Source organism: Taudactylus pleione, unplaced genomic scaffold (assembly GCF_031769625.1).
Source record: "Taudactylus pleione unplaced genomic scaffold, aTauple2 ptg000021l, whole genome shotgun sequence".
Classification (NCBI taxonomy): domain Eukaryota; kingdom Metazoa; phylum Chordata; class Amphibia; order Anura; family Myobatrachidae; genus Taudactylus; species Taudactylus pleione.
The window spans coordinates 19,655,297-19,683,270 of record NW_028284423.1 but is presented as its reverse complement, the minus strand read 5'-3'; the positions used below and the strand labels follow the sequence as shown (position 1 = coordinate 19,683,270).

At 43.0% G+C, this 27,974-nt stretch overlaps 1 protein-coding gene across 1 annotated transcript in view; it reads left to right on the top strand.

Annotated features, from left to right (window-relative positions):
- Positions 1-27,974, top strand: part of GLRA3 (glycine receptor alpha 3) — a 226,743-nt gene that overhangs the window by 60,608 nt on the left and 138,161 nt on the right. The window contains exon 3 of the mRNA XM_088448214.1: positions 4,682-4,749. Within this exon, the coding sequence (XP_088304340.1) occupies positions 4,682-4,749 (68 nt within the window). The remainder of the gene's footprint in view (positions 1-4,681; positions 4,750-27,974) is intronic.

Here is a 27,974-nt window from a genome sequence, read left to right as displayed (position 1 = left end):
CTTTCCTCGATTGCTTAAAATAGGGCAAGCAGCAGATTAAGCTTTTATGACATTCTTTATAATAATACTTTGTAGATTATGGACACTAGGCAAATGTGCTTTTTAATACAGCAAAACAACTCACTGATGATAGAAGAAAATCTGGTAGATGTTTGAAATTGACCAAAATGATCCTTAATTTAAATACAACAAAATAAAAGAAATCCATAAAAAGAACATTGAACTTAGGGCCTGATTCAGACCCGGTCGCTAAGCTGCGCTCGCTCGCTAGGGGTGATTATCGCACATATTCGGATGCCTGTGCTTCAAAGTATACATGCACGAACCAGTCACTGCGGCCGGGAATCGTACGCAGACTGGACGCTACTTTGAGTGACAGATAGTGCCATTTGTGGGTGGTGACAGGGGAAGGTGCTTGTGAACGGGGGAGTGGTTGCGCGAACGTGGGCGTGTCTGAGCGTCAAAAGGGAATTTAATGAGTGTGCATAATTAGCAAAGTAGCGTCATTGAACACGTCACTTGGTTGTATTTGAGCCTGAACTGATCACGCTGCTTGCGGCGGGGTAGGGTCTACCTCAAGGGCTGCGAGCAGCTCCGATGGCTCTCGATGTTACGATTAGTCAGACACTTCCTGGAGATGACGTGTGCTGCGAGAGACAGGTGGGCGGCTTTACACACCTGTGTACGTTCACTGCCGTCGCTCTCTAAGACATAGAGGGTGTCCTTAAGCCACACAGTGCGATCACAGAATTTGCATACCCGGCCCCTTTTGGCAATGAGTGATAGTGGCTTAGTGAGCAGGTCTGCATCGGGGCCTTAGAGTTATGGTGCAAACCTTTACCCTATAGAGCAGGCATAGCCATCCTGTGGCTCTCCAGCTGTTGTGAAACTACAAGTCTAAGCATGCTTCACCAGCTGATCGGTGGATGGGTATACTGTATGTGCGCAGAACACTTTTCACTTTTTTTTTTTACTTTTTTTATTAGTTTAAAGTTTTTTTTGTTGACAAATATGGACACTGTGAACGCAGTGGGTGGGGCCTGAGGAGTCAGTGCAGCACCACTGTGATGGAATTAGACTAAGGGGACTGGACACAGCTTGCCACTAAAGCTGGCCATATACGCTACAATTATCAGGGTGATCCGCCCGATATCCGTGGATTGCCCCAATAATTGTAGCGTGTGTGCAGGCGACCAAGGGTTAAACATTGCTCGGACGGGCATGCCGGATTGTCCAGCACTTCCCGTCAGTTGCAATATTTATGAGGTAAACTGTTGGCCGCATCGGGCAGTGTATGCCCAGCCGCGGCCGACAGACAGACATTTCCTGCATTCCTTCCCATAGAAGGAACATGGAAATGTCTCCTCCCCCGGGGGCGGAGAGCAGATGTCGGGCTAATACACTGTGAGAAATCTCACAGTGTATGCCGTGGACATCTGCAGCTGGCAGGCTGCCAGATAAAATGTCTGTCGGTCTGACAGGCATTTTATCTGGACGTGTATGCCCAGCTTTAGATGGACATAATGACAGCACAACCCCTCAGAGATGGACACAGCCCTTTAGAACTGGACACAGCCCCAGCAGCACAGCCCCTTAGAGATGGACACAGCCCCAGCAGTATAGACCCTTAGAGATGGATACAGCCCCAGCAGCACAGCCCCTTAGAGATGGATACAGCCCCAGCAGTATAGCCTCTTAGAGATGGACACAGCCCCAGCAGCACAGCCCCTTAGAGATGGACACAGCCCCAGCAGCACAGCCCCTTAGAGATGGACACAGCCCCAGCAGTAGCCCCTTAGAGATGGACACAGCTCCAGCAGTATAGCCACTTAGAGATGGATACAGCCCCAGCAGCACAGCCCCTTAGAGATGGACACAGTCCCAGCAGCACAGCCACTTAGAGATGGACACAGTCGCAGCAGAGCAGCCCCTTAGAGATGGACACAGTCCCAGCAGCACAGCCTCTTAGAGATAGGCACAGTCCCAGCGGTACAGCCCCTTAGAGATGGATACAGCCCCAGCAGCACAGCCCCTTAGAGATGGACACAGTCCCAGCAGTATAGCCCCTTAGAGATGGATACAGCCCCAGCAGCATAGCCCCTTAGAGATGGACACAGTCCCAGCAGCACAGCCCCTTAGAGATGGACACAGCCCCAGCGGCACAGCCCCTTAGAGATGGACACAGCCCAAGCAGCACAGCCCCTTAGAGATGGACACACAGCAGCACAGCCCCTTAGAGATGGACACACAGCAGCACAGCCCCTTAGAGATGGACACACAGCAGCACAGCCCTTTAGAGATGAACACACAGCAGCACAGCCCCTTAGAGATGGACACAAAGCAGCACAGCCCTTTAGAGATGGACACAGCCCCACTTGGACACCGCAGAGCAGAGCGTAGCATGCAGAAGCATGACTGGACTGGAGTGTATGGCGCCGAGTCCCGGCCGCGGCTCCGTATAGGGAATCCAAAACCCATGAGAATCCGACGCCTGGAGGATGTCGTTCGACCTCAATCTGACATCCCAGCCTGGTGGAAAACCCTGAACCAGGACTTGTATGCGGCTCGGATTAAGTCGTTTGGAGTGGTCCGGATTCAAGGTAATCTGGACCACTCATCTGCAATTATTACTTATAAATAATGTAATTCTGTATTCTGCTTTATATGTTATTGAGACTCACCAAGGTATTTCATAACCTCATAAAACCACATAAATTGATCCAAGCAGTTGACACTACATAATCCAATATGGTATTGTAAAGATCCCCTTCACTAGATGTACCTGGAAGTGACGTGGAGTGAAGGTGGAAGTGTGGTTCCATACCCATAAAGGCCACCAAAAGAAGAAATTTGTCCCCTCAGGTTTCTATTCCCCCTCTATGTCCACGTGGATTGTAACAAATGACGGGCAGTAACTGATGACGTCAGGGTACATCTACTGAAAGGGATCTATCCACTACCAATCCAATATGCAGTAGTACAAATATTATAGGTGGGAAAAATGTGTTGTCAGTGAGCCCGTGCATGAGGCGGCTTATCAGCACCTGCATGTGCATCGGGACTGGAATCAGGGACTCGGGCATCCAGTTCCAGGATTCATAAAAAAAACTATGCTGTTTTTGTTTTTTAAATAATAGTAATAGATAAAATGTAAGCAAATTATAAAAAGGGGGAGGTGTAATATATGTTGTAAGATCCAATGGGGCAGGAACTTATATAAATGATTAAGGGCCTGATTCAGACCTGCTCGCTAGCGCTGAGCACTTGCAAGTGATGTCAGCGGGAGTGCTTTCGGCTCTGTTTGAGCCGAAAGCACTCTAGGGCTTGCGGCAACGAGACCCTACCACAAGGGTCTCGTCGCAAGCCCGATGGTCGCGATGGTCTTGACCATCGCGACCATCTTCCTGGCCGCTCGATATAGCTGTGGGTGGTCATCCACAGCTATACAAGCAGCCAGGAGGCCGCTCTAAAAATCAAGAAGGACGGCCCTGATTCAGAGCGAGCGCTCTGTCAGAGCGTCCGGCTCTGAATCAGGGCCTAAGTACAGTATTGCTGTTAAAGTACAGTGACATTAAAGAAATGGAAAGATTGCACAATACAATTGCTACAGAAACATGCTGTACAGTAAAACAAGATTAGCTTGTCTATTGTCAGTGGGTTTAGCCATATATCACTCAATGATACCAGTAGGCTGCAGACACAGTACTGCTTCAGCATTTGTTGTATAGTAAGCTTTAGCTGCTTCCTGAATGCAACTTCTGCATTATGTGAAATAGAGTTAACAGGTCTCTATGGTGAAGTATGTCAAGAAACTACACCTTGGGGCATTTCTTGTTCTTTAATTACTGTCCATTGATGCATTTTATCTGTGCTTATGCACAGAGACTAATTAACCCATGGTTATGAAGCCAAGCCTTACAATAATTTATGTGCTGGCCATGGGCCTGATTCAGCAGCAGACACAATGGCGATTATGGACGCAGATTGAGTGATTGCTTGCCATTGCGCATGCAAATAAGCTGCACTGCGTGTGCACAGCGACCGCATTGTGACTACGGACGCACACAGGAATCCATCGCAAAGCGAGTCACAGGCTGCCAGCATTTGGAGGTTGTGACGGGGGGTGGTCGGAAAAACTGTCCGTTTGAACGCCATTTCATGTGTGTGCATAAACTAGCCACTGCCATTGCATACGCAGCAATGAGAGCTCCCTGCGTGCGAGGAGACTTGAAGTGTCTGCAACTGGTCAGACCTGTTGTAAATGCTGCATGACTGACCGATGTACATCGATGGTACAGATGTTTATGCAGAAGAGCGACATTGGATGGATAAGAGAAGGCAGCAGCGGGCATCATTATGTCGGCTGTGCTTTGACAAACATTAGCATATTTTAGCAACTGCAATGCGTAGGTGACTGCAGTTTGCGATTGCATTGCGTCTGCCGCTGAATCAGGCCCCACGTGCATAAATCATTCTAGCCAAGTGAGCAAGAGGCCTGATTATAACAAGTCAATTACATTATTGTCTCGTAGAGGCATTGTGTGAATATAATTATTTTGTATATTGTATAGTTGTTGTTATTTCATATTGTGTGATTATATAACGGCATTGTGCTTAAATGTTGGATCATCATTTTAGATTTATTTGTAACTAGTTTTACTTTTTCTTTTCCTGCTCACAGGACCTCCAGTGAATGTGACATGTAACATATTCGTAAACAGCTTTGGGTCAATTGCAGAAACCACCATGGTATGTACAGTATTAGAAAATATATAAATGCTAATGTACAGGAATAATATTGTGATTAACAAATACAAAAATAAATCCACAGGAAGCCACCCCAATCCACCTATAGACATCGCATGATTTGGTTTTGTATGAGATATTGGCAGCGGTGCCGAGAGGGGGGGGGGGGGCTAGTGCAATTTACCCGGGCCCGGGCTTCCAGAGGGGTCCGACGAGGGGCCCGGCGGCGCTCTCTACGGCCCTGGATATTGGAGATATAAGGAAAAAGTTGATTGATTAAGGGTGTGGTTCTTATATACAGTAAAATTATGTATTTGCTGCGTACTTACTGACTTCTCTGGAATCCTTTCCGGGAGCAGCCGGAGGGGAGATGCTGCTCACAGCTTTGGGGGGTGGTCCAGACTATATTCGTCATTAGGCCCCACCCCTTTACAGGAAAATTCTGCGATTTGTATGTCAATGAGAGAGGTGGGGCTAAATGACGCGATTCGCATAATTAAGCCACGCCCCCTCCATACTGACCCGAATATTTCTCAGAAAATGTCCCCATCCTGCCCACTTTACTAGGAAGCGGGCAGGATGCTGGAGATCTGCCTACTTTTTGGGGAGGTGGAGGGTTTCCTGAAAAAACGTGAGCCTCCCGCTACTCCCGGGAAAGTAGGCAAGTATGTTTTACTGTTATGTTATGTTATGTACTGTATGTCATGTTATGTACTGTATGTCATGTTTAGGCAACCTTAGCAATAGCCTAGGACATTAGAGTGTAGGGGAGCATAAAACACTGAAAACGTGACATAATATCACTCATTCAGTATCTTATTTGTCACTGCAACACCCCTCCACTGTGCGCCAGCCAATGACATGGAGTAACAGCAACTGGCAGCTCTTACCTGCGAAGCTGCTGGCTGCTTCTCCTCCTGTATGTAATGGGCTGTGTGTATTGTTGTGTCAGTTTCTATTCTCCTGTATTTATCCAGTACCAGCAAATTACATAATTGAAGGATAAAGCGTGTTTTTTTCTGAACAATTTAATATGATAGTTGTGCCAACAATATATGTAAATATGCAGATATTCCCACCAGTAATTTGTAGGGTTGTTTAATTGCCGCAAATCATACATTTTATATTTTCTTGAAATACTAGGCAAATATTATGTATGTGATTTCTGTGCAGCATGCAAGTAAGTGTTTGTAGAAAGTTCCCATTTACTGTACTTTTGGCTACTGTGTTACTACGGTGCATTCAGCCCAAAGCAAGTTCAGTTTTACTTTATATGGTGTCAGTTCTACCCTCTGTAAGGGCCAGCAAACTACTGCACTTCAAAAGAATTATACACTGAGATATGTTATGGTGCATACACACGGTCAGATATGTCAGATGAACTATTTGAACGATTTGAACGATTTTTGACTGCATTAAACAAAATTAATGGAATCGTCCAAATCTGACTGCAAACACATCAGATGTCAGATATTGTTATCTGACAAGCGGGAACGCACATCGTTCATCGTTCATCTGACAAACATGTCAGATATGTCAGATTTTCCTTCAGATATGAAAGAATGAATGATTTTTAAAATCGTTATTGTACAGATCAGAAGGAAAATCTGACCATGTGTATGCACTATTACATGCAGTGCGTACTTGCCTTCTTTTGAAATAGCATATCAGGGACATTGTGAAAGAACCACCTATGCGTGTACTTCTACATCTGAGAGACGTGTCATAAAATTGACTTCCATCCAAATGTAAATGAGCCCCAAAGCTGTTAATAAGATCTACTAGTTGATGAAAACACACTGATACTTTCCAGGGCTTGCTCATGTATTGTGATTTACAAGGGGTTCCATATAAGTATCCAAGAGAAACCTTATATGAAAATGCATGTAGCCATAGGGATCATTGTGCCTTATAACCATTACAGGGAGATGACACTGATTATACCATTTGAAATGTATATATCTCTGATTTATTATTTTCCCCGTGTACATAATCAGGGCTGTCTCTTTCATTGGGCTTGTTGGGCAGTTGCTCAAGGGCCCGCCAGCCCTCTGCAGCCGCGTACAGAGAATTATTTTTTTAAAGCACTGTGCATATTGATTCAACCCGCAGGACTAGTGACGAGTGATAAAGATTTAATTTATTGACTATTTACGTTTTTTTCCCGTGAATGGGTGTGTAGGGGCCCCAGTGCATTGCTTTGCCCAGGGCCCACACTGCTGTTAAGACAGCTCTGTATATAACCGCTACATAATGGCGGTAAGGTGCAATCAGGGAGATTGCAAGACTCTTCAGGGAGTCGAAGATTAATACTATTTCAGGGAGTCAGGAGATTATTACTGTACTATGTCAAGGAATCTTCCTGACAATCAGGGAGAGTTAGCAGGTACAGTATGATGCAGTACATTGACAGTGGGATCACAATGCTGTGATACAAACAACGTTTCCATTCACTTTGCATGTTATGCTGAGTGAGTGAACCTCTACGATCTCTCTTCTATGTTATAATGAGTGAGTGAACCTCTACGAATTAAATCTTTTACGATCTAATTCACTCATGTGGCCTTCCCTATCAGAGCATGATTTATACAGCCCCCACTGGGAACCCAGGTGTACATATACCGTAGTAACTGATACTAACATGGTCGTATGGCCTACATTTCATCTGGTACTGTAAGCAGTCTGGAGAACAGACAGCAGTTGGAGAATATATATAGGAGAACAGACAGCAGTTGGAGAATATATATAGGAGAACAGACAGCAGTTGGAGAATACATATAGGAGAACAGACAGCAGTTGGAGAATATATATAGGAGAACAGACAGCAGTTGGAGAATATATATAGGAGAACAGAATAAGTAAAAATTTTTTGTGAAATTACACTTCCATACTTTGTTTTGTTCTTAATAAAGGGACTGGATTAGTGTTAGTAAACTTGGTCAAATGAAGTCTAGAATTGTCTATTTTCTAAGTTCCATATATAGCTGCTTATCTAATTGGATTAATGATTGTACTTGTATCGCTAGTACTAACAGATGCATGAGATAATGTATGTACTTGTCCGTGTGCTATATTAGGATGTAACTAACTAACAGAAAAAAAACAAGTGTATCCACACATTGCTGTATGTACTCATAGAATATGTAAGAACTGCTAATATAATGGTATTAGTAGTGTGAGACGCACATTTAGACAGTAACATCATCAGCCATGTTCAATAGAGTTCTATATGTTTTTTACTATGTTTATGGGTAAGGACAAAGTTTGAGTTGTCTACAAGACGGTGGAGCTGTTTTATTATTATTATTATTATTATTATTATTATTATTATTACTTAATACTACAGATTTGTGTGGAAAGCCGTGTTTTAGTTTTGGTTCAAATTTTTTTTTTTAATTCTAATTCATCATCGTGTTTTGGTATTGGATCTGTATATATATATATATATATATATATATATATATATATATATATAAACCACAGCATACAAAGCGGCACTCAGGAGACTTGACACTGTGTCAAGTCTCCTGAGTGCCGCTTTGTATGCTGTGGTTTGGATAGAGGCGAGTGACCTCTGCCTCGTTGAGGGCACCTGGGGCAAGGTATTTTCCCTGCTTGGGGCTTATGGAGTGCCGGGACTTTCTCATGCAATATATATATATATATATATATATATATTTATTTTTTTTAATTAATAAAAACAGCTAAAATCACATAATTTGGACCTGTTTTTGTTCCTACAGCACTGTTAACCTCAATAACATTAATTTCCAGTCATTTCCTGTCAAGTTTGACCACCTCATAGCTCACAATATTGTTTTCACTAATATTGGCCAAAGGCTGCAGCAAGCTAACTGGCAAAACTAAGCGACAGAGCAGCGGCACAAACACATGGCAGTATAAAAATATGTAGCACATCTATGAAACATTGCCACACAGCAGAGGCAGACAGGATGGCAGTTTAATAAAGGGAATAAAATCAAAATTTGAACTGCAAAACACATCTGAATCTGCAAACAGAAGTCAATACACCATCAAACCAACGTGCAAGTATTTTCAATAGAAAAGATTAAAACGTGCAGCATGTTTGCAGAAGCCTACACAGATCAGTGTGATCTGTGCAGTGCTTCTCTGTGTGTAAAAGTAAAATGGTAACCAGCCCCAGGCTTTTTGAGCCGGCCCTGTATGAAAGATATGGGAAACAAAATGTGTAGGGTAGCCCCATGTTTTTATAACCAGCACCAAACTCCACTAGTGGGGGTAGGGGGGTAATGTCACAGCCAGCGAACACACTTGTCAGGGTCACACAGGCCAACACTTTAACCCCCCCCAACTAGGCAACCCCTTCCAATAAAGTGGTCCCCCTCTCTAGTGAACCCCAGGCCTAGGCTGAAGCCCGGGGCTATCCCCCGCAACCCCTGGGCGGTGGCAGCGGAGTTGATAGCTTTCAGTAAGATTTAAATAATATTGTTCTTTACAGGAGCACTACAGGTCCCAGCAAACCTCCAACATACCGGTATTTGGAGAACCACAAGTACCAACATGTGCGGTATTAAGGGTCGGCTGGTGCCTATAATCCCCCTGTAAAGGAAATATAAGCCCTACTGTCACAGCTGCCCCAAGATACCCAAAGCACTGATCAACACTGTCAGTGCCCACATATTGTGTGCCCCATCTAGTGTGCAGCTAGGCAGTGGTAGTGCCCCTTCTACCCTGATGCCAATATACAAAGTGTCATATGCGTGATGTCCACCTGCGCAGATCTGCTCCATCTACCTTTACCTATTTATATATGCCCACATATAAAGTACCAAACACTTCTCTCTCACCCACCTGGTGGCCCCCGATGCCCCCCTTCCCTGCGCTCAGTGCCGCAAAAGATTTAGACCATGCCCCTGGGCCGGCTCTCTATGACCCTGGCTGGGCAATAATATGCAAATGTCGTAGGAGGCTTCTTGTGTAAATAGGTGCTCACTGCATGCTTTTGTGATCCACTGCATCAGATCATCTCTTTGAACATCGGTCATTTGAGTAACTTTCAGGTTAATCAGCAGGATGGACAGTTTTTTCTGGCTGCCGTGGCCAGTGAAGCTGCTTCTAAGGACATAGAAACTGGCCTTGGTACACCCAGAAAATTGGGCTGACACGCCAGAGCCGTAAGTAGCCATTTTGGTGCCCTGTGCAATAATGAGCGTTGGCGCCCCCCTCCAATCTTTTACTCCCTCCTGAAGTATGATGCAGGATGGCTATGGGGGCACTGATCTGCACATGTACAGCACAGATCCTGCACATGCACCGATTGGCATCCATCCATGTGCTATTTGGGACATTTTATTTATACACTCCACTTGTTTAAATTGCTAGTTTTATTGTCCTGCTTAGCACCATAGAGATGTGCGCAGATTCACGTGTTTCGGTTTTGGTTCTAAATTATTGTTGTGCTTCAGTTTTGCCAAAACCACCCTAAAATGTTTTAGTTTTGGATTTCTTTAAAAATGGATAAAAACAACTAGCATAGGGCCTGATTCAGACCTGCTCACTAGATGCGTATGCAAATTTGGCAAGGCATAATCACGCCCACTGTCTTGGCGTGTGATCGCATTGTGTATGCAGACGCCCACCAGCCTGTCTTACGGACGTCATCTCCATGAAGTGTATGCAACCATCGGTACCATTGGAAGCGAATGGAGCGCTTGTAGTTGACCATACCCTACCACAAGTACTGCGAGCACTTCAGTATAAAATCCAGCCAGGTGAAGTGTACTATGACGCTACGTCTTAATTATGCACACCTCTGAACCGGCTTTGAGATGCTCAGGCACACCTGCATTCGCACTTCCACTCCCCCGTTTTCACAAACCAACCCCTGTCACCACCCACAAACTGCTTCTCCTGGCACTCACTCAGTTGGGCAGTCTATGCGCAGCGAGCGAATGCTTCCCGATCGCTCGGACTGGTTCGCGTACACACATTGCGATGCGTACACAATGCAAACATCAGCAGTCTGCATGCGAATGCTTCCTAGTGAGTGGGTCTGAAGCAGGCCCATAGTGTGTTTTGTACATGTTTTTGTTCCTATAATATTAACATCAGTAACATTAATTTCCAGTCAATTTTGACCACCTCACAACTCGCAATATTGTTTTCACCAATATTGGCCAAAGGCTGCAGTGAGCTGGTTGGCTAAACTAAGCGACAGAGCAGCAGCACAAACATGGCAGTTTAAAAGAATATAGCACATCTACTGTATGGCATAGGAGCTGCAGAAAGGATGGCAGTTTAACCATACGATCCAAAATAATGTTTTCATTAATCATGAACTAATAGCCTAAAATTAAAAGCTTAGTAGAAAATATTATTACAAAATGACAGGCTTCAGGAAAATAGAAATTGATAAATGTAGAAAGTACTTGTTTGTATGGATAGTTATTTTTTTGATACTTTCTATTATATAAGAGTGATGTGTAGAGCTGCAAAATTTTGTTGCCTGTGTTTCGTTTTACAAAGCTGTGTGGTCTGCCTCTACTAGGAAAAATTAGCAGCTACAGTACTCCACAGTAAAACTAAAATTAGGCTGAACTGCTGTAATGAATGATTTAGTGTTTGTGGATACTAAGTTGGGAGTATTAGCAATGTTCCATCTAAAATGAGTGACCTGAAAATGATAGTTGCTAATGTAATTTTCTATGAAGTAACCTTGAAACTGTGAGCACATTGATTATTAGACCTTTAATTATTTAGACCATTCAGTTCCTAACCCTGAGAATCCTATATAATTGGTCATGTTTGACCCTTTGCATCTACCTTTTGGAAGAGTGTAGATGCCTGTACGTTGATTCTTTCATCAGTCTGTACATTTAGACCAATTTGCACAATCACAGCATATATTAAAAAAGGAAATGTTAAATATGCCTTTCTGTATTGTTTGTTTGATTTATCTTTGATTAGGGGAGAATAGTATAAAATGTATAGAAATTGGTGGGGATATTTTTTATTTGTCTTTATTTTTTCTAACATACTACAGTATTCAGAGACTGAAAAATAAAAAATTATATTGCAAGATACAGAACATCGGTACAGTAAAGTACAGTAATAGTAATATAAGCTGCCTGTCCAACACATAGTAATATCAGCTGCCTGTCAGACACACACAATCTTGATCAAGGCCCATAATGAAAAGTGGTGCAAGATTGAATTGTCCTTGTGTCAGTTCTCAGCTGACTCTATCCTCCAATTGACAGCTACCTTAAGGTATAAAGCAGGACTCCAGGAAACAGGAAGTTGCCCGAACAACTCTTCACTACACCTAGAAGCTGCTTGCTGCTAAGCATCTTTCCAGGCTACCTGCTGAATATTTCCAGTGACTATCTCCAGTGTTATACTTCAGCACTAATCTGCGTGCTGATCTCCAGTGATGTACTTCAGTGTTGATCTGTGTATTTATCTACAGTGATGTACTTCAGTGCTGTCTCTGTGTACTGATCTACAGTGATATACTTCAGTACTATTCTGCGTACATTCTCCAGTGATATTCTTCTGTGACTTTCTGTTTAAGTATCTCCAGTGATACAGTGATATTTTTCAGTGATTCTCTGCAGTACTATTCCACAGTGTTGCTCTTTAGTGTTAATCACCAGTGTTACTCTCTAGTGTTAATCACCAGTGTTACTCTTTATTGTTAATCAACAGTGCAGATCAGCAGTGTTACTCTTTAATGTTAATCACCAGTGCAAATCACCAGTATTACTCTTTAGTTATAATCACCAGTGCAGATCACCAGTGTTAACTCCAATGATTTTTCCAATAATAACTACAGTACTATTCTGTGTCTGGATCTCCAGTGATTTCTCCAGTAATAACTACAGTACTATTCTGCGTCTGGATCTCCAGTGAAACATTCAGTGCGACCTGTGCACTGATCTCCTGTGATACATTTCAGTGTTAACCTGTGTACTGACTCTAGTGATACACTCCAGTGCTATTCTGCATTTGGATCTCAGGAAATACACTTCAGTGCTAACCCATGTACTAATCTCCAGTGACATTCCTCAGTGATACTCTGTGCAACAACCTTCAGAGACATTCCTCAGTGATACTCTGTGTACTATTCTCTACGTAACAATCTACAGTGATATTTTCTATGTGACACTCTTCAGTGAGATTCACTTCAGATACTCTCCGTGTTTCATGTGTCCTACCTCAGTCACTACTGATACTCTCCAGTGTTCCCTGTATCAGTGACTACCAATACCCTCTAGTGTGTTCCTGCTGCTGCCCCACCTAGTTCCCTTGACTCCCAGTCTCCAGACTTGAATCTTGTGACCAGGTCGTGACACCAGTCCTCCAACTGAAGATCCCCAGAGCCAGGTCGTGACAATGAGCTACCATTTTATGTTAGATACTGCTGCTGCTCAATGTAATATACACACTAGTAGATGTGACATGTAATCTTTAATTTGACCAGTAGCACTTGTCCACATATCTGTAGTTAAGTGGATAGTTGGTACAATGGCATTTTCTAGGCAAATAATTACTTTTTTTTAACTACCCATTACAGGTGAGGAATTTCTTTTCTGGTAAAATAGAATTGAGATGGAATTTGGTAGCATGGGCACATGACCTCAACTAATTGTCTAAAACCAGATGCATTGATGGCAGATATTGGATACAGGGCCTGACTCAGAGCTGGACACTCTGACAGAGCGCTCGCTCTGAATCAGGGCCAGCCTTCTTGTTTTTTAGAGCGGCCTCCTGGCCACTCGCATAGCTGTGGGTGACCACCCACAGCTATAGCGAGCAGCCAGGAAGATGGTCGCGATGGTCAAGACCATCGCGACCATCGAGCTTGCAACGAGACCCTTGTGGTAGGGTCTCGTTGCCGCAAGCCCTAGAGTGCTTTCGGCTCAAACAGAGCCGAAAGCACTCCCGCTGACATCACTTGTGATGTCAGTGGGGCTGGCCCCAGATGGTAGGTGTTCCCATGGGAACGCCTCCGTCTGGGCAGCCCCGGCCCACCCACCAACATCGACAGCATGCCCCCTTTGGTACGAGACCCGGAGCGACGGAGTACCCGTCGCTATCCAGGTCTTGCGCATGCACACGATGGAGCCGGCTCCATCGTGCACATGTGCACTGGCCTACCATCAACCCGGTTGCGAGCGCACAGCGCTTGCAACCGGGTCTGAATCAGGCCCACAGTTCTAATACTAACATAGCTGTGATGGCTTCAATGTTCCGCTGTGAAACAGGATGGCAACTGTCATACTTGGTGTATCTTGGAAAATATTATTTCACAGTCAATTGCTGTTTAAAACTACTAGTCTTCTTGATCCCCTTCTGTGAGGAAGATTTAACCCCCAGCAGCAGCAGCCCGTGTGCACAAGTATTCTCCTTGGGAATCATGGATACGGGATGAGTCAGTTTGTCTTTGCAAATTGGATGCAGAGCTACCGCTTATCATTAATGAGGAGGTTGATGATGAAGGTGTTGGCAGTGGAAATGGCATATGCTGGTATCTATCTATGCTGCTGGTAGATGAAGCTGGACTGCTTTTTTATTATTTTATATGATTTTTTCAAATTTTGATAAATTACTTGAATAAAATCACTGCAAATGACATAAGAGGGAGGAGGTGCCTAGATGGTTTACATCCTTACCTCTACTTACTGTAGCATCACAAATTATACAGATGCTTTGACAAATGTCAGCATTTGGGTAAAACTTTGCACACACAGATGATGTGGATTTTTTTGGTCTTTTGCCCAGACATGACCACTTGCTTCTTACCACTGGTAGCAGGAACGTTTGCATTATTATTATTATTATTATTACTTTGTATTAGATACACAAATATCCCCCTCAAACTGTTCCACAGTAGAATCTTTAATTTCTTTGTCATCACCAATAAGTTTACTACTACTCATCCTCACATTTGCTGAGTGATCAGAAATGGTGGAAAAAGGCTTATCTGCCATTACAGTGTCAGAATAAAAAATGTTAGACTCACAGATAGCAATCGTGAACACGCTTAGACACTCCTTAGGGATTTGTGAAGTTTGTGAGTTTGTTCTTCAGCCTTTGTGTTGTTTTTTGCACTCATTTTCCTATTTAAAGGTGACACATCTATACTCAAAGTGAGAAGCTTTTGCATGCAAGGTCACAGAAGATACCTTACTGTATTTGACCATGGCTTTTGCAATAGGCATTCTAGTGCATGAAAGAGCAGTAGCAGGACCACCACTTGCAAATTAAAGCCATGCTCACCTAAGCCTTGTTATGTATGGCATGTTGGAAATTTTATGTTTTTTGGCTCTGATATTCCCTTTATAGTTAGAGTTGATGTTTTCTTAATATTGTGAAATAATGTTTACATTTGAGGTTACTTTTCATAAACCTTCTTTCCCCTGACCTCCTTTAGTAAATGTTAAAAAAGTACTTTCATTGCCGGCACTAGTACTGGCTTGCTCCAGTTCTTCTATATGTTGATCCATGATTAATATTACCTTTTACATCAGAACAGGAGTAAAGCTACTGTAGTTGAATTTAGCTGTCACCTCTCCAATTTAACGTACAGTGAGATAAGGACATGAAGACCTGTTACCTTTACCATGCAGTTTTATTAAAAGACTGGAGATTTTAGTTGTCAGCAGGAAATACATTTATTTTTCACTTATTATTTTTGGGGTCAGCTGACGGGAACATGTCCATACCCATGAACTGCAGTACACACTTGAATAAAAAAATGAAATACAATTTTATTTAAATTATAAATATAAACAACTTAAAATGTTATTTTGAAACCAGTAAAAAAGTCTGTTTTGCACTTATTTTTTGGGGTGCAGATGATGGGGGCATGAATGCACCCATAAGTACAGTAATATATGCTGCCTCTCAAAAACACACACTCTAGTAGAAAGAATAGGATTTACATTGAATTATAAAATACTGCAGATTTTTTTAGACACCAGAAAAAAAATGCCTTTTTTGCACTTACTATTTTTTGGGGGAGTAGTTGATGGGGACATGACCACAACCGTAAGTACAGTAATATATGCTGCTTCTCTAAACAACACACTCTAGTGGAAAGAATATGATTTAAATTGAATTATAAAATACTACAGAATTGTTTAGTTTTTTTCAATATTTTTTTATAACAGAAAAAGAGGTCTTTGGTGAACAGTTCATGCAGACACAACACAGTATCAATTTTTGGACAAATAAGTTTGAAATCACACTATCTCTACTCTCATACACAAAGACAATTTAACTATATATGATATACAACACCCTGATGCAGGGTGTCTGACAAACAAACAGAAGCCTGTTTGCAGTTGCTTTGCACTAGATTGCAGTTAACTTGGTAGCTCTGTGCCTGGGAAACAAACACACATACAGTCATTAACAAACTGACAAATATGCCTGCAGTCTCCCTTACCAATAATCTACTCCCCATCTACCTACTACAACTCTCTGTCCAACTCCTAAAAGCTTCCTAATGGTGTTTTTCAAACAACTACAGCCCACACCCTCTCTCTCCACTCTATTGTGTGAAATGGTGCCTGGTCACGAGGGTGGGACTCTTGTATGCAATCCAAAACATGTGAAATCTGACATTTTTTTTAAAATTACATTTTGCCTCATTTTGAGATGGAACTTGATGGGAAGACCCAAGCCAGGACCCAGATACATTTGGATACACCAAGGTCTGGATTTACATAAAACCGAACTGCTCATGTCTAATTATCACACATTTTCCTGTGCTTAATGATTCACAGCACTAACCAGAGCTCCTGGTCTGTATAGGAACCATTGTATTGTGCCACATTAACCTCAGTCACCCCCAATTAGTACTACAGAACTGAGCAAGGTGACAGGTGAACAATACCATTGACTTATGAAATGCACACAGTGGTGTCATGAGGGGGGTGCGGGTCAAACCCAGGTGTCACCCTCGGAGGGGGTGACACCAAAATGCCAGCTCCTCAGCAGCGGCAGGAGCCGGTGGCTGCAGTGTGACATTCCCCTGCAGCACCCGGCTCCTGTCATAGAAGAGGAGCCGACAGTGCAGACTGCCCAGTCTCCGGGGGCAACCCAGCATCCGGTGATGCAGGACTTCCCCTGGAGTGATGTTATTGGGATCCCCCATGAGGCCACACCCCCTTTATTTAGGCAACACTTTCTTTTAGCCAGACACGCCGCCGACACTCGGGGGGTATCCAAAGTGCGCAGCGGGTGGCGCCTCTGCATACACAGCCAAACATATTTCCTTGCTCATAATTTTTAGAATCTCATAATGTAAATAAATATGCAGTGTATAATGCTGAAACCGTTATTGCTTTTGTTGACAAAAAAGGAACAAAAAAGTTGTAATCTCATCATTAAATCCCTTTCTATTACACGGCATGCTTTTTGGTTGCTTTCCAAACATGCATCAACTAATCCATCTCTAAAGTGTTACATTCACTGGTTGGATCTGTGGCCTCTCTACATGACTAACCTGATTGCCTCTGCCATCCATCACTCAGTACACATTCGTCTTTGAATTGATACAACTGGGATATCTAAACATACGTAAGTTGATAAATAATGCATTGAGCATAGCACAAGTAGGGACATTTTTTTTTTCTTATTCTTAGCTCATATTCCTAAAGGTTATTTGAAAATCAACCAAGCAGAGAGGTTCCAGAGATCCTATATGCATAAATCATAGCAGGCATCCAGCGTGTACTTCATAACAATGGTAATGATGTTGAATGTTAACATACGTTGTAAAACAAATTGCATGTTCTTTTATCAATTAAATGTTTAATAAATTAATTCCTTATAATTTCTGAATCTATTAGCTTTAGCCTGACATGCCACTCTGTGACAAATTGTCTTGTGCTGTTTATGGAATGAGCACTATGTGACCTGCAACACAGTGCATCATATTGTAGCTAGACCATGGCACTGAATCACTGAATCAATTCTCAATACAAATCTTTGAAACTCTACTGAACAGCTGCCTAGTTGCTGCATGGGCAAATTAATCTATTCAAATCCCACAGCTGAATCTCCCCTTCTGCATTTTAAGCTGACTACATGATAATACACACATGCAAACATACTAACCCTCTCACTGCTGAGATTTACTGGTAAATAATTATTTTGTGTGTAGGTAAATCTAATACTCCTGGCATAAGTCCTAAGGGCCTGATTCAGGGTGGATCGCAATATGTTGCGTTCGCACGCAGCCGTCTTATGTTTGCAATCTGCTCATGCGTATAAAATGAAGTGCGTGTGCACGAACTATGTGCTGTAATCAAGGATTGAAATCACAGGCAGTATGCAGACCCACCACTCAGTTATTGACAGGAAGTGCCGTTTGTGGGTCGTGATAGGGGGGTGGTCATGTGAATGCAGGCGTGTCAGTGGGTTAGAACACGTTGAAGGGGCGTGCATAAATTATTCACAGTGAACCCATATGCAGCCTGAGTACTCACTGCGTGCAGGAAATTTAGCAACTTCTGTGGCAGGGTCAGGTCAACCACAAACATGCATGCAGCTCCGATGTTACTCGATGTTACCGATGATTTTGCATTCTTGCACATTAGTACAGATGTGATAAGAGGGTAACGGGGCGGCATTATGTAGTGCAGGGCGTCTGCATCTTGTGCTGCGATGCCAGTGCAAATGCAATCATTAGCATATTTTTGCAGTGGCCAGTTGCATGCAAATGCAGCATTGCGATCCAACCTGAATCAGGCCCTAAAAGCAGTCTAAAGGGACCTACACACTAGACGATATTTTGCATGATTTGGCCAGCTTTGACGCATTGGAACGACAAATTGTGCAGTGTACATTAACGATGCCGATGCGCGTACCTGCGGGTCTTTTGTCATATCTTCAGATTTTACCTGCATGCACTAAGATCTGGCAATCTCATACATGATTTGCGGCATATCGTTCAGTATTTAGGCACGAACGATATTTAATTCGGACACTCACGATGCAAACGTCACTTGGCAGGCATTTCCCTAATGACACAGATGCATGCACCGATCAATGAGAGCTGTGCATGCATCTATGTATTAAAAAAAATCAATATCCAAAACAGAGCTTATTAGTGAGTGCGAAACTAATGCAATATACACATCACTACAATAAATAAATAAATCAGTAAAAATATGCCATTTATAATACAGGTCTGCAAAATTTAAGGTATTGAAAGCTTTTTTAATAATACTTTTATATTCCTAATTACACTCCTGTGTACATCAAGAAATAGTATATTAAATAAAAATTACCACATCACATTTACCTATAAGGAGGTTACATACATTTTTAAGAAAAAACAAGAAGTTTAATTGTTTTTGACATATTTATTGTGAAATACAAAGAAGTGTAGATGATATCACTGTGTTTTTGTCTTAATTACATAATAAAATAACAATAAAATCAAACAATAATAGAAACAAACCATAATTATTGAAAAAATCATTAATATCTTGTTTTTTTGCCTTCATTTGTATTGTCACTTTTCGCTTATAAGCTTTTTCTGTGTCATCTCTGTGTATCATCCAGCAGTAGTCAGCCATCATGCTGATGTCCCAACGACCCTGGTATCTTCTTTCTACAGCTCTAACGTCTTGATGGAACTGTTCACCCTGTTCTTCACTGTAGTATAGTGTAGTGTGTGTGTAGTATGTACTGTGTGTGTGTGTGTGGTGGTAGGCAGGGGTTAAAATGAGCCGACAGGGCAAAACTGTGTTGCATCTGTTGTATTTGGTTCCACCTTCGCCAGCTCACCTTGTAGTTGTAGTTGTTGTGTGTGTGCAATGTTCCTTTAGACAGTATGGGGTTTAGGCCTTTTGTAAATTTCAGCTCCAGGCCCATGTGGACCTTAATCTGGCACTGGGCGGGGGTAGTTTTATGACGAGAACTGAATTGCAACATTCTATACTATCATCTTAATTAATTTAGGACAGTGTTTTAAAATAAATGTAGGCAAAATACATTTATTACTTTAAAGAGTTTGAAAAAAATGACATTCATAAACACACGTTTTGCAAAAAAAAGTGATGTGATATGCAAAATCGGGAGTCATTTTCGTGTTCAGAAGCCAAAACTCTATAAGTATGACATAAATTTGTTAAAAAAGTTTTTTCATCGCAGACCTGTGTAATTAATAAATCAATACAAAATAATGAATAATAATATATAATGATAATAAAGTTAAAAAATAATAAAAAATCCTAAAGATTTAAATATATTTATGCATAGTGTAGGTCCAATATACATTGCACAGTGTGCGGAGAATATATTTCAGAAGCTGTGAACCCAAGCACTAAATCAATCTGGCTGAGTGCCGGTGGTTACATATCATATAAAAGTTACAACTGGCAGTTCTTTAATATATCCTTGGTTGCAACCGCAATTATGTTTCAGTTACTAATTCCTGTCAACATTTGTCCACATTTATGAGAAATAGTATTAGTCTTCCAGAACAATTGAGAGAAAAATGAAATAAACATATAAATGTAATGAATGTGGCACTTGTTATCCATTAAGCACGCTCCAATGAGAGAGAGTTGTTATTTTATGGAGCATAAAGTATGTAACTGCAGCCACGTCCAGCTAAGCAGAAATTATTATCTCTACTCCAGTATAATGTGTAGGAGGAGAATATTCCTTATTTGTTGTTCAAACAGGTTCCCCGATAAATTTATGAGCAGCGGGTGCTTGCAGGTGATATCATATGAGCACTCTCCACTGCAGATATGGGACCTCAACCACTCCAAAGTGCCATGCTGCTCCCCCACTATGAATGTGACATGCTGCCTTCAGCTGAAATTGAGGCCGCTCACACTGTGCTTGTTCCGCAGTAGTTGAAGCAACTGCTTTAGATGCCTGTGGGGTCTCGTGTAAAAAGTACAGTAATAGCTGGGCTGGAGGAAGTGTAAATGCTGCTGCAATCTGTCTCCAAAGTTTCATAGAATGAAGTTCCCGAATGTGTTTCTTCCTTGATAGGATTTCATCAGAGGAGTAATCTTTATCATCCCAGGCCTGGGATGCCTTGGAGAGGGGGACCCCTTTATTGGGGGGCCCCCACCTCCCCAGGGATCCCTGGTCAGGGCTGACTAGAGGTCAGGCATAATGCTTTGGCCAGGGAACCTGGTGAAAGTGTTCCCCTGGCTGTGGTATTACCCCCTGCTAGAAAGAGTCTGGTGCTGGTTATGGTATATACAGGGGACTCCTACTCATTTTTCCCCTGTATTTCCAAAATCAGGACCGGCTCGCTGAGCCCAGTGCTGTCTGTGCAAAATACAGGGGACCCCTACGTCTTTTGTCCTCTATATTTTCACAAGGACTGGCTCTCGAAAGTCCGGGGCTGGTTGTGCCCACGTCGTATTTTTATTTTTATACTTTAATATATTTTGAAACAGATGCATGCACGGATCTCACTGATCTGTGCATGCATCTGTGTACAGGCCATTATTTAAGTTTGGGCACACATCTATATCATGCATGATCTCTAAAGATTGGGAAATAATTTGCTCAACAGCTCTTAAGACCCACTACGTCATTAAAGCCTTCCAGCTCTCATCCTAACTTGCTGCTACATCTTCCTTCCTCCCCGCCTACCCCTTCTGTGTCACTCCTGTTTGTCTGCCCCTCCCTTAAAGAATGTAAGCTCTTTTGAGCAGGGCCCTCTACCCTCTTGTGCTTCTCCCTACTGTAATTTGATTCATCTCTTACTCCCCACTTGGGCAATTAACACTTGGCTGCTTATGTGGGTGTAATGGTTGCTAATATAGCAATGTTTATTATACATGTCCGTGTCCTGCTTTGTATTGTATTGTAAGTCACTGGTTACTTATTTGTTTATGTACTATGTAAGGCGCTACGGAACACTTGTGGCGCAATATACATAAATGATGATAATAATAATAAATAATAATAATAATATTGTGGCCTGGAGTGTCGGGGAGCTGCTGGGGAGAGTTGGGAAATCACTGATGACATTGCATCGTTAGGAGTTGTCTAGTGTGTAGACACCTTAAATTATTTCGTTTATACAGAATATAATACATTTGCAAATGACTGACCACCAGGAAAAGAAGGGAGACAAATTTTATCTGTATTTTTTTGCCTCCTCAGCGTGAATGTTTCCAAACTGACTGGTTTTTGGCACTTGAATGGAAACTGCAAGTTCTAAAACTGCAACCTTGATTTTTACATATGTAAGATATGCAAACCATTCTGAGGTAGCTCAAACAGCATGCTCTGTTTTGCCTGTCAGAAATGAAAGATGAAAGCATACTCAGCCACAAGAGTGTACTGAAATCATATTAATAAGTAATGCTACTTATATAAAATAAATCAATAGTAGTGCCTACGGAGAAAAATTAATACATAGGGTACTATTTAAGAATGAGCTATAACAGCTTTAGCATTTGCTATAACTGTTACGCTCTCACTGTCTCCTAGGTCCTTTCCCATAGTAACCAAGGCATGCATGCGCAACCTGCCGCCATGCTCCACACTTCAAAGTAGAGATGTGAGTGGACCTCTGTGTTTTAGTTATGACAAAACCACCCTCAAATGTTATGCTCTTGGTCTTGGCAAAACCACCATCAAGTGTTTTGGTTCGGATTCCATTTTGGTTTTGAATTTCTTTAAAATTTATAAAACCAGCTAAAATAATGTAATTTGGATCTGCTTACATGCAATCCAAAACAGAGATTCGGATTTTAAATTTGAGTTCCGAACTTACAGCAAACCCGAGCCAGGACTCCGTTCTACACTGAACAGTAAAAGTGATCCAAGCCGGGATTCAGTTCTTCTCAGAACCCTAAAGTTCAGGTGTGTTCGGTTTTCAGGAAAACTGAACCACACATTTATATGTCTAAGATGTGCCCATAAATGTCTCTTAATCACTAAGCCATATATAAGGAATGGGATTGAAATACCGGCAGCTCAAATCACGAATGCCTGACAGGATGAAGATCCTGACTGGGACAGGTAAGTACCCTAACCCTCCCCTGCCCCCCCCAACCTTCCCTTAGCGTTGCCTAACCTCCCCCCTAGTGCCTAGCCCTAACCTCCCCCTGGGGGTGCCTAACCCTAACCCCCTCTTACCGCTCCCTAAACCTAACCTTCCTGGGGGGGTGCCTTACCTTAATCTCTCCCTGGGGGTGCCTAACTCTAACCCTACCCCCTAGGGGTGCCTAGACCTAATCTCCCCCTCCACCAAACCTAACCCTAACCCTGCTAGACTCCCTAATCCTAATCTTCACCCCGGTGGCTAACACTAAGGGCGCTCCGGACTTACCTTCGCTCGGGCTGGCGTCTTCGGCATTCCGGTGTCGGGATGAAGATAGGCGTCGGTATTTCTACCTCCCATATATAGTTGCAGCAGTGCCAATGCTTATGACTGGGTCACCACCGCTTACCACTTAGTCACTATTTATCCAAAATTAGTTTTACGTTCAAACACATATTTTGTTCCCTTCCTTTTCTATATACAATACTTTCCACTGCTCTACATCTCGGCTCACAGCAATTCATTGGAGACCATCAGTCTATGTTTCATGTGTTGTCTCTTGCACTCATTTGTCTATATGGGTTGGGTATGATATACCAGCTGCTCAATAGCCGCCGTTTCAAATCCCGTCGCCGGAAGCCGGAAGGAGAAGATCCCAATGGGAAGTAAGTACCTTGTCAATTGGTCCATTCACATTTACAGACATGACCACATAGATGTATCCTCCATGCGCTTCAAGTTGCGCCACACATAATGCGGGAGCTCAGTGTGACTTGGTAGCGCCGGGTGTCTTTTCATGCATCTTTTTACCTTCAAATGCGTCTTATTCACACACCAATGCAAATAAATAGCACAAGCAGCTTCCGCTGACTAAAATGATATGAAGCATGCCTATGTTCTCTGAGTGAGCGCGAGTGTATCTGAATGCAAAATGCTACGTTACAGTGTTAGTGGCTGTAACACTGTAATGTAGTGTTTAGCATGGAGATACACCCGCAATCGCTCAGAGAACATAGGCATGCTGCATATCATTTTAGTCAGCGGTAGCTGCTTGTGCTATCTATTTACATTGTTGTGGAAATAAAGTACATTTGAAGGTAAAAAGATGCACGAAAAGATGCTCGGTGCTACTGAGTCACGCCATGGCATGGCGTGACTAGAAGAGCTGTTTAACGTGCCAGGAGGATAGATGTATGTGGATATATCTGTTGGTCCTTGTGAGAATAAATGTGTTTTTACTTCATTCTCATTATGATGGTTATTAATTGAATGTAACATATATATTATATATATTCACTCAGAGCCTCAACGTTCACCTATTATTTAATATTGTCATTTTTGATCATAAATAAAGTGATTCATTTCTACATACCATATTCTGACGATCTAAGTATTGCTGTGTTAGATTCTTATATATCTGTTGTTACATTTGGCAACAAATTTTCATTGTTATAGATATCCCACTGTCTCCAGTATTATTTCCCAAGGATTTTAGTCAAGCTACAGAATGATAATATGTTGGCTAAATGCAATTTCTGTTCAGGTACATGGATGAAAATCTCATCACAGATATTATGGGGCCTAATCATCATCACTTAATTTTTACAAAAGCAGATGAAAATTTAAATTTTCACCTGCAATTGTAAAAATTAAGTATTCGCACCACTCATCATGAAGGTAAAGCATGAGAGATCACAGATATCTCCTGCTTACCTTCCTCTGGCAGAATGACCCACTGTCCCCATGCACTGGTATGGGGACAGAATTCATCAAGCTCAGAAAATATTATATTTTCTTAGCGTGCAGGAGCATTTGCCATCTTCAGATGGGAAATGCTCCCGATACCCGCTCCTTCCCCATGGGAAGAAGTCCCGGGTTGCGAAGAGGGATCCTTTTGGATCCCTCCACCCCTGTCTGGCTCCTTCCGCTGGACGTCTGGGCTCTTGTATGCATTCATGACCTGTAGTTCACGTATGCACACTCCCATCACTAATCCGAAAAGGAGCAGTGAAGCCGCTCGCGGGACAGCTGATTTTTGCATCAGCTGTCACCATGCCAGAGCAATGATGAATTGCTCCGGAATTCACAGCGAGTTAGAATGTTAATTATCGGGATCTGATAATTAACATCATGAATAGGCCCCCATGTCTGAAAAAATCTTTATATTGTAATATTCTTGTGGGTCATTGGAGTACAAGTCTTTATTGCCATTTGATTCAAACAACAAGTGCAGATATATGGTTATGGTTTGTACAAATTATTGAATAGGGTGCAATAGCGGCTATCTATTATGTAATACAAAAATCAGGACAGTAATTCTATACACAGATATTGCTTTCTGCAAATTTCTCAGTATCTCTATTAGCTTTATATTTCATTCCTTCAATGATTGATCCCTACTGCACCACACTGGCTTCACTAGGGTGGGTGCGCTCCATACTGGGTGACACCATCCAAGGGGGTGACACCAGAGCTGCTCTGCTATTTTGGTGTCACCCCATCGGATGGTGTCACCGAGCAGCCACAATGAGAAAGAGAGGCAGGGGAGAGGCTGTGGGCTGCCCCCTAGAGCTGCCGGAGCGCTGGGTATTCCCACTGTGTGCCGAGAACGGGGGGCGTGACATGCGGTCACGCCTCCAAGATCGGCACACACAAAGGCACATGGCTTCGCGGAATGGGTGTCACAAGCCGCTCATGCAAACACTGGAGGACCAGATGCTGAACTCCTTCTATTAGCTGTCCGTCATCCCTGCTCTGTTCGGGATTGGTTCCTGCGGCTATTTCCTCCTGATGCAAACGCTGCTCTGATGCCCGTGATAGTCTTTCACGTGTTTTCGGTATTGGCGTGTCTCCTGTTATCTAGCCGAGTACCCAGTCCTACTGGGTACTCGACTAGATAACAGGCAGCTTTTACCTGCCGTTTGTGTCATCTAGGCGGCACGGTCCATATATCTGCTACCTGCCATTTGTGTCATCTAGGCGGCACGGTCCGCATATCCATGCTCTGCTGTTTGTGTCATCCAGGTGGCACAGACAGCACTCAGTGTCCAGAGTGCGCAGTTCAGTGTCCAACTGCTTGTGTCAACCCAGAGGCACAGGCCGCACTCCAGTGTCCAGCTGCTTTTGTCAACATGGCGGCACAGGCTGCACTCCAGTGTCCAGCTGCTTGTGTCAACCCGGCGGCACAGGCCGCAATCCAGAGTCCAAAGTATGCAATCCAGCGTACCACCGCTTGTGTCAACCCGGTGGCACAGGCCGCAATCCAGCATCCAAAGCACGCAATCCAGCATACCACCACCTGTGTCAACTCGGCGGCACAGGTCCCTCATCAGACCACCACCCTCAAGACTGTGGCTCGGGCCAAAGGCCACATCTTGTTCTACAGCCCACTGGCCACAGCTTGCCAAGGCTTACCAGCCCTCAAGGCTGCTGCACAGCCCAAAGGCCGCATATTGTTCTACGGCCCACTGGCAACAGCTTGCCAAGGTTTACCAGCCCTCAAGGCTGCTACACGACCTAAATGCCGCATCTTGTTCTATGGCCCAGAGGCCACAGCTTGCCATGTTTGCCAGCCCACAGGGTAGCTGAATGTCCCAAAGGCCGCATCTCGTCTTACTGCCCTCAGGCCACGACTAATCTAAAACTTACCAGCCCTCAAGGCTGCTCCACGGCCATAGCTAGCCAAATGTTCCAGCCCTCAAAGCTGTTGCTGGACTCTTTCTCTCTAATATACTCGAATCCTAACATTGGAGGAGGAGACCACACTGTACTACCAGCTGCACTGGGTGTCAGCAAAGTAAGCGGCTGTCTGGAATTGTAGTCTCATCTGCCCCATTGGTATTCTGGTCCTGCCACTAATGCTTAGGTATGGGAACATTATATTGGCCTACTAATCTTGGTAGTGTATCAACTACAGTAAAACTCAGAGATGAATCATGCACCTCATCATCTCAGGCTTCCTTTGCATCAAAATGAGCTATCCCATTGTTGCCGCTAAATGTAATGATGCTAGGTAGAGAGTGACAGCCTCACTTTAACTGGAATTTCTCTTTTGGATTGAGATAGGTACTGGGTATCAGTGTGTGTTAGAGATGTACACTGACCTCCGTGTTTTGGTGTTGGTTCTAAATCTTCATTGTGTTTTGATTTTGGTAATAACACCCTCAAGTTAAAAATCATGTCAATTGTTTTTGTTCCTATAATATTATTTACATCAATAACATTCTTTTCCAGTCATTTCCAGTCAAATTTGACCACCTCACAGCCCCTGAAATCACAAGGGAGGGACATAAATGCAGTATAACATTCGCAAAAAATGTTTTTTAGATTCGAGACCCGAACTTGGCGAGAAGGCCCAAATCGGGACTCTGTTTTACTTGGAAACCCAAAGTAATCCGAGGCAGGACTTGATTCGACTTGGAACCCCATAGTTCGGGTGTGTTCGTATTTTAGCAAAACGGAAAGTGGTAGGAATTTTAGTTCACTTTGTGACTGATGAGCTATAATAAAGTTTTTTGTGTCCTCCATAAAAATTCACAGTAACAAGAACAAGTAAATACAAAGAATACACATCAATGGCACATTATACAACATATAGGGAAACACATATAATCACATATATATATATATAGCCCTTTCCTCAAAGCACACAAATTAGCGAACTGGCCCAGTTATAAAGATCTTTTTGTCCACATAGTCATGTGTGACTTCAAATCCATGTGCCTAGGCCCCTAGAGTGCTGGTCTGGGCCTGGTACTTTTCAGGAGGCCTGGCCTAACAGCAGAAGGTGTGGGCAGCTGGGGACATACACATTGGTATTGGGGGGGGCTTGGAGATATATACACTGGGGCTTTAGGGAGGACATATAGTCATGCACATGGGGGACATGGATACAAGTATACTGTTGATTGGGGGAGACAGACAGATATACAGTGTGAAGTAAAGGGAGCAGGGTAGGGTCAGAGGTGCTCAGACAGGAACTGAGCACTGAGAGGAGGAGGATGAGCAAAGCACAAGCACAAGTCTACTTCAGCAAGTGATTCCTGCACCCCCTGTGTCTGCCCACCCAACAGACAGATAGCTGCCCTGCCGGCGGATGCTCTTATTGTTAATTCAAATTCAAAAAAAATAAATTGTCTTTGGCATATTCAGCTGGTGATGAGAGGTGGGCGCCCTAAGCGACTGCATAAAAACCCTCTTATGG